Source organism: Styela clava, chromosome 12 (genome assembly GCF_964204865.1).
Source record: "Styela clava chromosome 12, kaStyClav1.hap1.2, whole genome shotgun sequence".
Lineage (NCBI taxonomy): Eukaryota > Metazoa > Chordata > Ascidiacea > Stolidobranchia > Styelidae > Styela > Styela clava.
Window position 1 is genome coordinate 1,816,198 of NC_135261.1, and position 16,778 is coordinate 1,832,975.

The window sequence follows — 16,778 nt, forward strand, 5'->3', positions numbered from 1 at the left end:
ACTTGGCTAACACAGACAGTCCCCGAACTCGTAATAAAACTAAAATAAGGAAATCGAAATAAAATGATGGCCTACCGTAACCTGGTACACATACTACGGGAGTACCGAAAAAAGTACGTATATAAAAAAGTTGTATCCAGCTACTGAAGATCGACCACAGATGGCCAAAACCGAATATTTCACTATTCCGAATACATTCGGACTTGAGAAAATATTTTTCATATGAAATATCGAATACATTCTGAATTGGGGTCAAGTTCATGTAAAAAATCACATAAATCAAACAAGTTTTGAATACAATCTAAATTACTATAAATTCACGTAGATCACATCTAAAACGACATAGATAAGCGGTCGTCATTTTCTCTGTGTTGTTTGTTATTAGTAGCGATACCATGCGTTTTAATCTACTTTGTCTGTCGGCTCAAAATCTCTAATTTTTAAATAATATATTCTAATTATTTCTAAATCCAAAAACCTTCGGGTCGAATATAATGAATATCGATTGTATTCAAAAATTTTTAATTCTTTTTGGCTCCCTGAAATCAACTCTTTTTTTTCAAATTTTCAAAGTCCCAATTACAATGATACAGGATAAAATTGGTTGAAATGTGATGGATGGCTTTTGAACGACATACAAAGTGTTTGCTGTGGCCTAATAATTAATCTCTAACATGGCTATGCCGAATCAACAAGATTTCGGTCCTTTCAAAATAAAGCAGCTCTTTACCTAACAATGGCTATGTGTGCCGAGCCTTGCTCGGGGCAAACAGCACTTAAACTTGTTGCACAAAAAAGAGATCACAAAGGGTAAATCTCACCGATTTCAAGAATTTGTCCGTGAGACTACACTTTGACCCAAACTTCTTGGCTTGCAATGTCATATTTTCTTTCGTTTGGGAATCGAACGTTGGGTTTTCGATCAAACAATTGACAAATACCCAGCAGTGGTTCTTTATCTAAAAAGAAGAATATCAAATGAATGATTGAGGTATTTGGCTGTATTAAAATGACAAGAGTTATTTGGTTGTATCAAGATGGCATAGGTATTTGGTTGTATTAAGATGACAGAGGTATTTGGTTGTATTAAGATGACAGAGGTATTTGGTTGTATCAAGATAATAGGGTATTTGGTTGTATTAAGATGACAGAGGTATTTGGTTGTATTAAGATGACAGAGGTATTTGGTTGTATTAAGATGACAGAGGTATTTGGTTGTATTAAGATGACAGAGGTATTTGGTTGTATTAAGATGACAGAGGTATTTGGTTGTATTAAGATGACAGAGGTATTTGGTTGTATTAAGATGACAGAGGTATTTGGTTGTATTAAGATGACAGAGGTATTTGGTTGTATTAAGATGACAGAGGTATTTGGTTGTATTAAGATGACAGAGGTATTTGGTTGTATTAAGATGATAGAGGTATTTGGTTGTATTAAGATGACAGATGTATTTGGTTGTATCAAGATAACAGGGTATTTGGTTGTATCAAAATGGCAAGGGTATTTGGTTGTATCAAAATAACAAGGGTATTTGGTTGTATCAAAATGGCAGAGGTATTTGGTTGTATTAGATGACAGAGGTATTTGGTTGTATTAAGATGACAGAAGTGTTTGGTTGTATTAAGATGACAGAGGTATTTGGTTGTATTAAGATGACAGAGGTATTTGGTTGTATTAAGATGACAGATGTATTTGGTTGTATCAAGATAACAGGGTATTTGGTTGTATCAAAATGGCAAGGGTATTTGGTTGTATCAAAATAACAAGGGTATTTGGTTGTATCAAAATGGCAGAGGTATTTGGTTGTACTAAGAAGGCAGAGGGGTATTTGGTTGTATGAAGAAGGCAGAGATATTTGGTAGAGCTCGACCGATATATCGGCCAACCGATATATCGGGCCGATATTGCGTGTTTGCCGATATATCATATCGGCCCAACCGGCCGATATATCTGGCCGATATATATCAGCGTTAGTCGCTTTTCCACGTTCTAAAAAATGAGTCTTTTTCCCCGGGAAATATCTGCGGCCGAGCGTTTTTTTTTTTTTCACTTCTCTCATTTTGCCTCTCAATGAACAGAGAGTTTTCTTCTATATTTCTCTCTTCGTGCGGCGAAAAATCCTCGCCTTCGAATATCTTGCGTCCCCACTAGACTTGCACGTAATCGACAAAAATAAATTCCGTAATTACGGCAAAATCGATTACGTAATGACCCCGTAATTGCGATATGTTTTCACGCATTTAAACCAATCATAAAAACCATTTGAATCCACTTCTTTTCCGAATGGGACATCGAAGTTTGGTTTTCATATCACCGACAGTACTACACGCCGGCGACAGATGTTAAAGACAAATACCAAGGAGTGAATTCAAATTAAATTTATTCTGATTTTTATCTTTTGTGTTGATTTGATTTTCCTTTATCACCTTCGCAAATTAACCGTCCCAATCTTATGCGATCAATTTTATCATTACCAACACTGGTATACGGATATTTATGAAACAATAGTTGCCTTTTTCAAAATCGACTTTCGTATTGAGTAAAAATTTCGGATTTCCAAGTTATTAATCAACGACGAGCGTATTCTTTCGTTTGATTATACCTGCGCTTGCCTCGCGACGAAGACTTGTTATTGCTCCGTTTTTTACATCATCCGACTTTGCTACCTAGTTAGCATTTTGTAATAATTATTGATGCTGAATTATTGACGATATTCCGATTACCAAGCTTCATTTTATATCAAATCATTTCGCGGCCTAAATGTTATAACATTATTTGCGATAAATTCAGATCACATATTAATCATTTAGCCGGCGGTAAATTCTTACCCGTGACTCGTTGTAAATTAATGCTAATAAATTCTATTTTGTTTTTTAATGTGCTGTAATTTGTATTAATAAAAGTGATTGAGTCGGGAAAAGAAAGTAGCCTTTCTCCCTTTGCTCCATAGCGGCGGTAAAATTCGTTTCATGTCTGTTTCACGGAGAGAAAGAAAAATACGCCTTCCGGAATTACAATCAACTATAACACATTCTTATTTATCGTTATCAGCGCCGAATAAAAAGATACCAAATCGTGAAGACAAAAAAGTCTGTCGGTGTTAATTGCGTTACGGTGAAAACGCTCATAATAATATCGTTTTGATCGTGAAACCAAACGCTCAAACGGGGTGGCGACTTTACGTAATTTGTAACTTCCCTTCCGTAACTCGAAATAATTACGTAATTCCCTAAATTACGTGCAAGCCTAGTGCCCACCTACTACTGTATGGATCAAAATGGACTTCTATAAGCTTTTTACTGATTGCCCTTTTTCTTTTGTGCTTGGTTTTTTCAAACTTTGCCTTCTGTTTTGTGCATTAATGTGTGTTCTTATTATTTGCTGTGAAACTTTTATCAATGATGCAAGCACTGTGTAGGACTGCTTTATTTTTCAACATAAAATTTTGATTGACTGAAACTGAATTTTTCTTTCTGTTTGTATTTACTGCGGGTTCAGGTTGTAGATATCGGTATGTCGATATCGGTTATCGGTCACTAGTTGGCCGATATATCGTTATCGGTATCGGTGCCAAAAAGTGATATCGGTCGAGCTCTAATATTTGGTTGTATTAAGATGACAGAGGTATTTGGTTGTATCAAAATGACAAGGGTATTTGGTTGTATTAAGATGACAGGTGTATTTGGTTGTATTAAGATAAGAAAGACTGACTTGAAAAGGTTTGACATCGATCCCTCCTTTACCATTCTTCTTTTTAACGACTTCTGTTAATTTTTTGATTACTTGGTCCATGACATAGTCAACATGTCTCCCTCCTTTTGTCGTTGCAATGCTGTTGACGAATGAAAGTTGTTGGAATCCTTTGTCTGAAGTTGTGATGCAGATCTGTAGAAAAAAAAATAAAAAATTAAAACCGGGATTAGGGGTTCCGAATCTGGGGCCCTGGGACCACTGAGGGGGTCACAGGGCATTTGGAGAGGGCCACAATGCTGGACGAGAAACAGATTTGATTTTTCCCTTTACAAGGAGAATCCCTGTTATTCCCAGTTTCAATACTTGATAACAGGGGTCTCCAACACGCGGCCCCGCCAGCCATTTTTTTGCGGCCCACGTCATGGTTGGGATTTTTCCACAAAAAACTAAAATAATACGATGTCAACTATTAGTATGTTTTATCATGTCATTTATCATCAAGAATCCGGTCCGACAAACTGTAAAAAGTGAAGCAAAATTCCCCCCTGCTATCCACGTTCATGTTTTCTTATATTGATATTATGCAATTGTGAATGCGATTATGTTCATTATGATGAAATAAACGAGTCTCAGTCAGTCCATTGTGCCCGAAGAAAGGTTTGCAAAGCTAATTGCACATTCACTTTGCATACCTGCGATTTTTGGCAGTTCTTATATTTGCGAGCAGTTTTTTTCAACTATGAAAGTTAGTAAATCAGCCCTTCGCACACGACTAACGGACGAGCATTTGCATGTTGTCTTAAGACTAGCAAACCAACGCAAAATAAGGCCAAACATCGAGACCAAATATCCAGCACAAGTGAATGAATATGTTTCACGTCTAGTTTGCTGTAAGATTCAAGTGTAATTTCAACACAATACATTCAGATACCCATTTTTGTACCTAATTTCTCGGTTTGCGGCCCGCATGGTCAATAATTTTCAAAAAGTGGCCCGCCACATGTTTTAAGTTGGAGACCCCTGCTTGATAATGTTATTTCACAGGGTGTTTTCAATTTATTGAGCATTAATTGTTTGGATATGATAGAATTTGGAATCTACCAATCGAAATAACACTATAAATACCACTGGAATGATAAACAGGGATAGATAGAATTTGGAATCTACCAATCGAAATAACACTATAAATACCACTGGAATGATGAACAGGGATAGATAGAATTTGGAATCTACCAATCGAAATAACACTATAAATACCACTGGAATGATGAACAGGGATAGATAGAATTTGGAATCTACCAATCGAAATAACACTATAAATACCACTGGAATGATAAACAGGGATAGATAGAATTTGGAATCTACCAATCGAAATAACACTATAAATACCACTGGAATGATGAACAGGGATAGATAGAATTTGGAATCTACCAATCGAAATAACACTATAAATACCACTGGAATGATGAACAGGGATAGATAGAATTTGGAATCTACCAATCGAAATAACACTATAAATACCACTGGAATGATGAACAGGGATAGATAGAATTTGGAATCTACCAATCGAAATAACACTATAAATACCACTGGAATGATGAACAGGGATAGATAGAATTTGGAATCTACCAATCGAAATAACACTATAAATACCACTGGAATGATGAACAGGGATAGATAGAATTTGGAATCTACCAATCGAAATAACACTATAAATACCACTGGAATGATGAACAGGGATAGATAGAATTTGGAATCTACCAATCGAAATAACACTATAAATACCACTGGAATGATGAACAGGGATAGATAGAATTTGGAATCTACCAATCGAAATAACACTATAAATACCACTGGAATGATAAACAGGGGGCCATGTGTGCTGGAAACCCCCGAAAGGGTGCCATGAGCCATAAAAGGCTGGAAACCACTGACTAGAGGTTACATCTTTGGTTCTCTGGGAGGCGTGAGCAAAAGCCTACATACGCACCATTAGTCATGACTGATTTAAATAAATTGATTGTGCTTTTTTTAACACTTTGACTGTAATGCATTTATTCTTTTGCTAACATTTACTGGCCTTCATTAATAAATACGAAGAATAATATAAATCAGGGGTGGCCAACCTACTTTTGACGGCGATCGACTAAAATCACCAAAATAGCTCGCGATCGACTAAAATCTTCAAAAATAGCTCGCGATCGACTCATTGGCAATAAGGTCCTACACAAAACCAAATGAGTCCTGAGTAAGCAGATAACTACACACATATGAAAAATTCCACCTCTGCCAATAAGCTCGGTGGCTCTGTGGGTGCATTTTCATGAAAGCCACGAACATTTGCATTTTTTTGGTTTCATCTAAATTGCTGATTTGATTATGTAATCATACCGGAAGCAAATCTTCATCTTCTATTTAGGATTTATTCGAATCATACAATTCAGATCTAATAAAACTGGTTAAGGCATTTTTTAGGGTATGTTATTAAATTCACTCATCATCAGACGCGATAGACTACTTGAGACGTGGCGATCGACCGGTCGCGTCGACATGTTGGCTACCCTTAAAATAAATGATGAGAACCAGGGACGTACCTTAGGGGGACGGGGTTGGAGGGTTGCGAGTCGGAATGTCATCAAAAGCCTTTTTCTGTATCATAATTAACAATTTTTCAAAGATTAAAATACATTTTATGACCTTAACCTAAGATTCTTGAACCACCCCTCCCTCCCCCATTGAAAATTCTTGGCTAACCCCTTAAAGCAGGGGTTCTCAACCTGGGGTTCGCGAACCCCCAGGGGTTCACGAGAAGATTTCCAGGGGTACTTGGAAGGCAGGCGAATTTCCTTGTGTTGCTGTTTATCATTTATTACTACCGGAAGAAAATGCGTGCCAATTGAAACGTAGCTTTTCCATGATCTTGCGTTGTTGTGATTGTGACGCAAGAATGTGAAATTCGCGGCTTTGCAGGAAAACTGAAATTTCCAAAGAGCATTTCTGCGAGCATTGGAGAAAGGGATTTCCTTATTGAAACTTGAGAGGGATTTCGAGAATTTCTTAGTTAGGCGGAGGTAACAGGGAAATTGAATTTAGTTACATCTGGTCAATAAATTGTTGTTTCAACAAGTTGTTAGTCGATATATGACAACTTTGTTCGACGTCAGATTACCGGGGGTTCGCGTTGATTGTTTCGTGACTCAGGGGGGTACTTGACTGAAAAAAGGTTAAGAACCCCTGATTTAAATGCATTTCAAATTCATATTTTAAAAATGACTGACAAGCTTTACAAGGCATAGAGCAGGGGTCGGCAACCTTTTGTCGCTCGCGGGCCAAAATTAAGGGTTCTAAGTCATTGGCGGGCCGCACATATTTTTAGAAAGTTGGGAACCGAACGGATGATACTTTTTATATTAAAAATTAAGCAGTGATACATCTCTCGAACAGAATATAGATTTATTTCCTCTTTGCATTGCATCTCAAAAAATTCTATTTGAATATTTTCGGCGCCATTGAACTCTTTGCCCTCAGGATCCACTTTTCCGCGTTTTGTTGCCATTTGTTAAATTATAATTAAATTATAGGCTCATTAAACGAGTAATTGTGAATTTTATACTTGTTGGATTATAATATCATTTAGTCTACACGTGTCTCACAATAAATTCGGTTTCGTAAAGAATACAATCGTCAAAACAGCCGTTTTGATACTATAATTCAGTGAAGCATCGTGGGACGGATTATATTACTCGGATCCTGATCCGACCCACGGGCCGTAGGTTGTCAACCCCTGGCATAGAGGATAACTTTACCTCCCATCTAGGGTTCACTTGGTCGTGAATAATCTTGTACGGATCCCCATTCTCATCTGTAACATTTTTTGTGTAAAGTTGGACGTAGTCGAGAAAATTTTTCACCTGAAAATATACAAGTTGCAAGCAATGTACATAAAAGCGGATTTCTAGGATTCTATGCTTTCACAAAACAACAAAAAAAACTTTCGATTCAGCACATAATGTATGACAATTATTTAACTTTTGAATGAGGCAGTAGACATTTTTTCTAAAAAATTGGGGGGGGGGGGGGGTGTAATCCATGCAATTCCGGCATTTTTCAAAATAACCGTGGTATATCTGTAGAAAACACTGTCAGTCAAACCTCTGTCGACACTCAAACAGCAAACACACACAAACTTCAGGAGCGCCCACAAATCAATCAAACAGCAAACACACAGAGACTTCAGGAGCGCCCACAAACCAATCAAACAGTAGAACACACACACAGTAGAAACCAATCAAACAGTAGAACACACACATAGTAGAAACCAATCAAACAGTAGAACACACACATAGTAGAAACCAATCAAACAGTAGAACACACACATAGTAGAAACCAATCAAATAGTAGAACACACACATAGTAGAAACCAATCAAACAGTAGAACACACACATAGTAGAAACCAATCAAACAGTAGAACACACACATAGTAGAAACCAATCAAACAGTAGAACACACACACAGTAGAAAGTAATCAAACAGTAGAACACACACACAGTAGAAAGCAATCAAACAGTAGAACACACACATAGTAGAAACCAATCAAACAGTAGAACACACACAGACTTCAGGAGCGCCCACAAATCAATCAAACAGCAAACACACACATAGTAGAAACCAATTAAACAGTAGAACACACACACAGTAGAAACCAATCAAACAGTAGAACACACACACAGTAGAAACCAATCAAACAGTAGAACACACACATAGTAGAAACCAATCAAACAGTAGAACACACACATAGTAGAAACCAATCAAACAGTAGAACACACACACAGTAGAAACCAATCAAACAGTAGAACACACACACAGTAGAAACCAATCAAACAGTAGAACACACACACAGTAGAAACCAATCAAACAGTAGAACACACACATAGTAGAAACCAATCGAACAGTAGAACACACACACAGTAGAAACCAATCAAACAGTAGAACACACACACAGTAGAAACCAATCAAACAGTAGAACACACACACAGTAGAAACCAATCAAACAGTAGAACACACACATAGTAGAAACCAACCAAACAGTAGAACACGCACATAGTAGAAACTAATTAAACAGTAGAACACACACACAAACTTCAGGAGCGCCCACAAATCAATCAAACACATACACAGTAGAAACCAATCGAACAGTAGAACACACACGCAGTAGAAACCAATCAAACAGTAGAACACACACACAGTAGAAACCAATCAAACAGTAGAACACACACATAGTAGAAACCAATCAAACAGTAGAACACACACATAAAATTCAAACAGTACAAAACCTACTGGCAACCTCTGCCCATTCAAGAAGACTTTCACTCCTTTAGATGCTCCAGCGATGTCATAAGCTCTTCTGGATAGTAAACCGACAATGTCTTTGTCTAGTTTGTCCATTTTGAACTTTTTGAGATCAGGCTGTGATAAAAGAGTTAATAAATCATACAAATCAGGTAGAAAAAGGGTTAAGATTGTGTTTTCCCAACTTTAGTTGAATGAAATTGTGGCTCGGCAGTGTGACGCATCGTGCTTAATCGTTAGAAATACGCTCACCACTGCACCTCTGTTTGAACCCTGCGTGGGTTCACTGGCCGCTGGTCGGTTACAACTTCCTCCACCTTCAAGTCCATGCATCTCAAATGATTAACTGGCTAAATAATCCCACACGCAACATGGACTGGTGACCGGACGAGAGTCCGTGGTTCAACTAATACCCAATTAGAAGCAAAGTTCTTCCATATCTGAGTCATATTTTCAGTATAAACAGTCACATTTCACCACAAGATGAACATACTGAACATATTTGAAATCATTCCCAGATAAGGGGCTGTCGGCCTAAAACACATTGGATCATCCCTGCATACACTACAGGGGTTTGTCCAAAAGTGGATGTGGGGGGTGTGAAAACTAGGAACGGGAACTACAACTCAGAGATATCCCACAATGTAAATGACAGCAAAAGTCACTTAGGCTTCTGCATTTAATGAGGCACTGTTATTACTTACGTATTATTGTAATTAACTTACTATTTGCATTCCTATAATGTATTATTAATTTGTTTTCAGTATAAGTCAGATACACTAAAAATTGATGGTAATACCCTGGTATTGTAATTTACACATAAGAGCAATGCTTTTCTAGAACTTCAAGAATAAATTGATGAATTCAAAGGGGTGAATAAAAGAAACGAGAATATCGGTCAGAGACCGAAGACTTATCGATCGAAGGTTAGGGGATCTCCCAAAACAGCGCTCTTACTCTATAGTGACACCTTGAGTCCCATCACTAATTAATTGATAACTCGCTAATTATACGACATAATTCGCCCAAAATCAATAGACTTCTGGTACGAGATATGATGAATGCACATGCAAAATCTGCAGCAGATCCAATCTCGCTTTCGTGAGATATAGTGTGCATCTAACAGACAAACGAACAGACAGATACCTATCAACATACTAACCGATTAAATATTAATAAGTAATAAATTTAGTAACCATGCAATAGACAGAAGATAAAACAACAGAAATATAGGCTGGAACGATGGTTCTGAAATCACATTGGCTCCAGCTCTGGAACTCCAATATAATTAAACATTTTTTCATCATAGCTGGGCGCCAGCTCTGGCTCCATAACCATTGAGGTTTTATTACGTTACCACCACCTGTATAACGAGAATATCGGTTGGAAACCGAAGACTTATCGATCGATAGTTAGGGGATCCCCCAAAACAGAAACTGCAGTTTCGATTCATCCGCTCTTGTAACTTGCGCACTGCGCATCGCACACACACACTCGGCGGGTTTCAAAATTCTCTCGCTTTACAAAAATCTAGATCACTATATCAATAATTGATTGATAACTCGCTAATTATACGACATAATTCGCCCAAAATCAATAGGCTTCTGGTCCGAGATAAGATGAATGCACATGCAAAATCTGGAGCAGATTCAATCCCGCTTTCGTGAGATATCGCGTGCATCTAACAGACAGACAGACAGACAGACATACATACAGACAAATACCTTAAGATCGATAAGTAATAAATAAAGGAATATCATCTACTCACATAGAATGTAACGCAGGTATAGTCTGACTTAGAGTTCGGCCCAAGTTTCTTGTCGCCAGCTTTTGCCATGTTGCCAGTCCAGGTCTAAAGTTTATAAAGTAATATTAGATTGTTACATTGTGGTAATAAAATTGAGCAGGGCGTTATCAGGAATTTTCTAAGGAGGGTTCTGAAAATCAAGAACAGTGGTTCTCAACCTTTTTGTCTTCGCGGACCCTTTTGATGCTTTCAAAGCGGTCGCGAACCCCTCAAAAGATTGGTTTATAGCTTAAACAGCAACCTAATGTTCCATACAGATTTAACCAAGTCAAAAAATAACACCAAACTAGTGGACATTTTCATTTATTTTGTCAAATCAAAAACACTTAATGGCCGTTTTAAAGACAATTTATGTCTTTGGAAGAATGACAAATCATTTTCGGTATGCTCTGGGTGTGTCTGCTGCAAGCGACGCTTAATTAAGCGTTGATGGCTTCATTACGTCGTTGTTGAGGACAGCATAACCTAAAACGCATTGCGGTTTTTCCTTGTCACCCTCTGACACCGAGGTAAACCCCATTCCAAGATACTTTCTTGATTTAGCCATACAAAAAACGATATTAAACTGAAAATGATTTCCTAAAATCTTAATTTAATCGCGAACCCCCTGGAAATGCTTCGCAAACCACCGGGGATCGTAACAGCTAGCAGGTCCGGTTCGCAGGTTTTCACGTCTTGGGGGGCAAAAGCCTTTCAAGCTATGAAAAATGGTTATGTATGAATATAGAAATATGATTGTTTTTTTGTTCATTTCAAAATGAAATCTTTTCAATTCCAATATTTTTCTCATTTTTGGAACTTTGCTTAGAGATAAGTCTCCTTTACTCCTAAATGTATAAACACTGAGCACAATACATCATATTCATAATTCTTTAAATTCCCAGTGGCTCTTCCCATAAATTTACTCCGAAGGCGAGTCTCGATAACACACAATGACACAACCATCATAATTCTTCAGTTTTAGCAGTCGTTGCCATTTCAGTATTTGTCGGTAACTTTCTTTTCGCCAAGATTAGTCTCATTTGAGTGAGTATGGTACACTGCAATATTTCCCTATAGCAGTGGTTCCCTAGCCTTTTACGCCTTGTGGCCCCCTCACAGAGACTTTTAGCACTGATGGCCCCCCTGTTCATCATTCCAGTGGTATTTATAGTGTTACTTTGATTGGTAGATTCCAAATCCCATTATGTTCAAATAATTCATGCTTAATAACAAAGTGAAAACATCCTATGAAATAACCTTGTCAAGTAATGAAACTAAGAAGAACGGGGAGCTTTCTAGTAAATGAGAAAGTAAAAGCAGTTTTGCGACTGGTATTGTGGCCCTTTTCAACTTCTCTGTGGCCCACTTGGTGGGCCATGGGCCCCCTGTTTGGGAATCACTACTCCATAGCTTCAGCAGATATCAGCATCCCCTCAGAAGTTGCCATTACTTGTGCTAGGAGACACTCTCCTTTCTCTCTGAGTTAGTTCGTATACATGAGCGTGTTTCGAGCAAACCTCTCATAAAATAATCGTTTCTTGAGTAACATACCTGTTTGAATTTCTTCTTATATTCTTGAGATGAGGTTTCCACCACAAATTTTGTGCTGAATATATTGCACAATTTCGCTCCATATCCGTTACGACCACCTGAAAAGCAATAAAATTAACTCAAAGTGAGAACGCGCTTATTTGCCATAAACGAGTTTTTGAAATCATGGCTATCAATAAACATGGATATCCAATACACTGATAGATATAGAAAAATCTGATTTGACATTGTTCACTGAATTTATTACACAATAGGTGAGGTAATGTGGTCGTGGCTTGCAATGTGAATACTAAGCACTCGTTAACTTTCTTAACATTTAAGATAAAAACCAAAAATTCTATTTTTAATACTTCACTAACCTGTAACTTTTTTCTCATCGTCGTCATAGTTACTAGACGTCAACAAATGTCCGAAAATGAGTTCGGGAACAAAAAGTTTTTCTGTCTTATGCTCAACTACTGGGATTCCTTTACCATCGTTCCATACTGAAATGCGGTTTTCTTCCCTGTGTATAAAATTTAACTTATGTATTATCAGGGCGGGTCAACATTGAAAACTCACCATTCTGACTAATCTCTAAAACTATTTCCAAAGTGAAATATTGAATAATTTTTAAATAGAGTTATGTTCAGGAATGTCCCAAAATCAAGTATACACAAAATGAGTTTGAATTGAAAAAGCAGATAAGTTAAGACAAGAGAGATACTCAAATATATGGACTATAATGTCCCAAAATCAAGTATACACAAAGAGTATAAATTGAAAAAGCAGATAAGCTAAGACAAGAGAGATACTCAAATAATGTCCCTAAATCAAGTATACAAAATGAGTTTAAATTGAAAAAGCAGATTAGTGAAGACAAGAGAGATACTCAAATATATGGACTATAATGTCCCAAAATCAAGTATACACAATGAGTTTGAATTGGAAAAGCAGATAAGTTAAGACAAGAGTGATACTCAAATATATGGACTATAATGTCCCAAAATCAAGTATACACAATGAGTTTGAATTGGAAAAGCAGATAAGTTAAGACAAGAGAGATACTCAAATATATGGACTATAATGTCCCAAAATCAAGTATACACAAAGAGTTTGAATTGGAAAAGCAGATAAGTTAAGACAAGAGTGATACTCAAATATATGGACAAGAAATTGTACGAGTGTCACAGCAGCCTACCAGTACCGTATCACAGCTGTGCAACACATTCAAGCTCACACGAAACCACCACAAGGGTCCCAATTATCAATTTTGATGACATCTTTGCACACAAAAAAAAAGAATCTCACAGAAATTTTTAAAATAAATAAAGTAATAGCCTTCTGCCGAAAATACAATCTATAACAACAGGAAATTTTAAATCAATTGGTCCAGTTCAGGGCTACTTAACTATTTTTACCGAAGATCTGCATACAAAACTTCAAAAATATTTGGGGCGGACTTTTCAGAAAATATATTTCAGCATCCTTAAACACGCAATTCCTCGGCCGACTAATGATTATTAGCTAATCAAGATTGTTTATTATGGCGTTATAGTTCTTTTCACATATATTTTTAAACCTATAAAAGTGATTCTATAACGAAAACTTCAAAAGTGGGGCTAATGATCCAAAATAACATATTATGCGCGGTCCGAATCGAATACCCGAAAGGTCCGGATTCGAACTGCGGTCCGCAAGTTGAGTAGCCCTGGTCTAGTTGACAAGAAAAGCGACAAGAAGAAAAGAAATACTAGCAAGGAGATCAACAACAACAAACGACACATTGGTATCCACTTCATATCTATTTACTATTTGTTAGTTTATTTTAGAAATGTCAAAATTTTCATTGCAACAAAGATGATATTTATTCAACAGAAAATAAATTGATGAATTAATTCGAATATTCCATTTTTATGTACAACTTTTATAATATCATAATATTCTCTCAGTTCTGGGTAGTAGTATTGATATCCTAGAAAATTAAAAACTTAGAATATGTAACTTGGGACTCACGGATCAATATCAATTTTTATCGACGACATCTTCGGATCTCTCTGTTTATTATCTGCAGCGTTGACAAGAATTTCATCAAATATTTTGTAAAGTCCGGGAACAAAAGTTATCTCACGATTCACCATCCCCACCCCTTCTTCCCAAATCCACATCGGCTAAAGAAAAAAATATCATGATTTCCTCGACACTTAGAATAACCAGGGAATAGAGCTGAGATCTGAAGCCCGACCTGACCCGAAATGTCAATCATTATGTTCGGGTTGGGCTTCTCTATCGCTGACTTTTTTTTTTAAATGAGGCATTTCGGCCGTATTTTGGCCAAGAGAGATCGTGGTCTGCAAAAAACAGAAGTTGCCTCGTCAACACGACACATACTGTACTAAACTCTTGCAATGACGATTCAAAAAACTTCAAAATTCAAATAAAATATGAAAATTCTGGTTTGCTTTGGGCTCGGACCTGCAAATCCAGTTAATTAGTCGGACTCGGGTCGAGTATAATACCCACGGGCCTGGGTCGGGCCGGGCTGAAATTTTTGGGCCCGATCTTACCTCCACCAGGGATCACCTTCGATAATTCCTGACATAACCAATACTACAAGATGTCCATAAAGTCCCATTACAGTTTCATTTTTGAAGTCAGTTCTCAATATATCTTAACCAGATTTGTTGTTTTTTAATCAATAATTGTTCAAGTATTTTTACTTCATTTAATACATCTGTGAGGGCCAAAACAATATATGGTATCAATAAATTCCCTTTGCAATTTGAAAAAGTTTCAAGACTCTGGACACCCTATAGCAGTTAGACACACTTTCGAACGACCAAATCATAATCAACTTTTACAATTCTTGATTTGCAACTACACAGATACAGTTTTTTGAGATTTGTTTTGCAAATTAGTTATCCATTGTGGCAGGGGCGTACCTAGGGCAGGGCTACTCAACTATTTTTACCGAAGGTCCGCATATAAAACTTTAAAAATATTTGGGTCCAGTCTTTCCAGAAATTATATTTCGGCATCCTTAAACACGCACTTTCTCAGCCGACCAATGATTATTAGCTAATCAAGATTGTGTATTATGGCGTTATAGTTCTTTTCATATATATTTAAATCTATAAAAGTGATTTTAGAAAAGAAAACTTCGAAATTGAGGCTAATAATCCAAAATGAAGAATTAGGCGCAGTTCGAATCGAATACCCGGAAGGTCCGGATTCGGACAGCGGTCCGCCAGTTGAGTTGCTAATTATACGACACAAGTCCTCCAAAATCAGTAGGTTTCTGGTCTGAGATATGATGAATGCACATGCAAAATTTGGAGCAGATTCAACCCCGCTTTCGTGAGATATCCCGTTCATCTAACAGACAGACAGACAAATACCTATCTTAAGATCGATAAGTAATGAGCCATATATAAGTAGCTTATATACACAAGGTAAAAGATAACATGAAATGCGTTTCAAGGGTGAAGTAAGTCGCAGTAAAACAATATCGGTTACCAAGCAGTGACATCCTAAAAAAATTTTGTAACAATAACCTCTTATGTCGATAAATTTTATTTGTCATTACTTATCGATGTTAAGATCGGTAAGTATGTTGATAGGTATTTGTCTGTGGATTTGTCTGTCTGTCTGGAGCAGTGTTAACTCTAAGCAAATTATGAGTGCGAAAGTGCTTCTCAGTCGAAAAAAAAAGTGCGAAAGTGCTTTTGCCGATTTTAACAAGTTAGGTGCCCTAGCCTTTCATATAACCCATTTAAAACGGCATAGATACTCAAAAAAGCGCTCCACCGGTTAATATTATGAATTAAAGAGAAGCCTTTTCGTTAACCGAGTTCCCTTTAAGCGAATTCATGTTTAATTAAAACAAGCGAATTCATCGGCAACGAAATGACATCTGCTAACACCTGCCGGGACAAAACTTTCATGCAATGTATCAAGGCGTCAGTTGCTTAGTCGCGTAAACAGCAAAGACTTTCACATTTGTTACTCATTCCATCTAACAGACACGAGGCAGGCTGGAAACCATATTAGTTACAGGGTGGATCGTTTGTACAAATCCCCTGCAAAATCCCCCCCCCCCCCCAAATATAAATAGCAATCAACTAATTAGGGTTAGGTGCGCTGGAAATTCAACTTTTCGATTTATCCCTAAACCTAATCTGATAATTATTAATTTGTGATTTTGAACCACTTTGAAAGTCGCCACCCGCTGTTTTAAAAGATAAGTTAACCTACTTCCCTCCCAAATATTACGCAGGATACTCCCCTGTTTTATGAGATAGGTTGACCTACTTTCCTTTCAAACCTTTTTCTCCGAAATATTACACAAGATCACTTTGAAAATCCTCCCGTTTCGTGAGCTAGCGTGACCTAATTTCTCAGTTACATTTATAT

General features: G+C 37.1%; 1 protein-coding gene across 6 annotated transcripts in view; it reads right to left on the minus strand.

Annotated features, from left to right (window-relative positions):
• LOC120330502 (DNA topoisomerase 2-alpha-like) overlaps nucleotides 1-16,778 on the minus strand; it is a 65,089-nt gene that overhangs the window by 42,981 nt on the left and 5,330 nt on the right. For all 6 annotated transcript variants that reach the window (XM_078118278.1, XM_078118277.1, XM_078118279.1 and 3 more), the window contains exons 3-10: nucleotides 14,382-14,536; nucleotides 12,746-12,891; nucleotides 12,387-12,484; nucleotides 10,815-10,898; nucleotides 9,035-9,163; nucleotides 7,503-7,607; nucleotides 3,715-3,888; nucleotides 822-959 (exon numbers count right to left, since the gene is read on the minus strand). In XM_078118278.1, coding sequence (XP_077974404.1) covers nucleotides 822-959; nucleotides 3,715-3,888; nucleotides 7,503-7,607; nucleotides 9,035-9,163; nucleotides 10,815-10,898; nucleotides 12,387-12,484; nucleotides 12,746-12,891; nucleotides 14,382-14,536 — 1,029 coding nt within the window. The remainder of the gene's footprint in view (nucleotides 1-821; nucleotides 960-3,714; nucleotides 3,889-7,502; nucleotides 7,608-9,034; nucleotides 9,164-10,814; nucleotides 10,899-12,386; nucleotides 12,485-12,745; nucleotides 12,892-14,381; nucleotides 14,537-16,778) is intronic.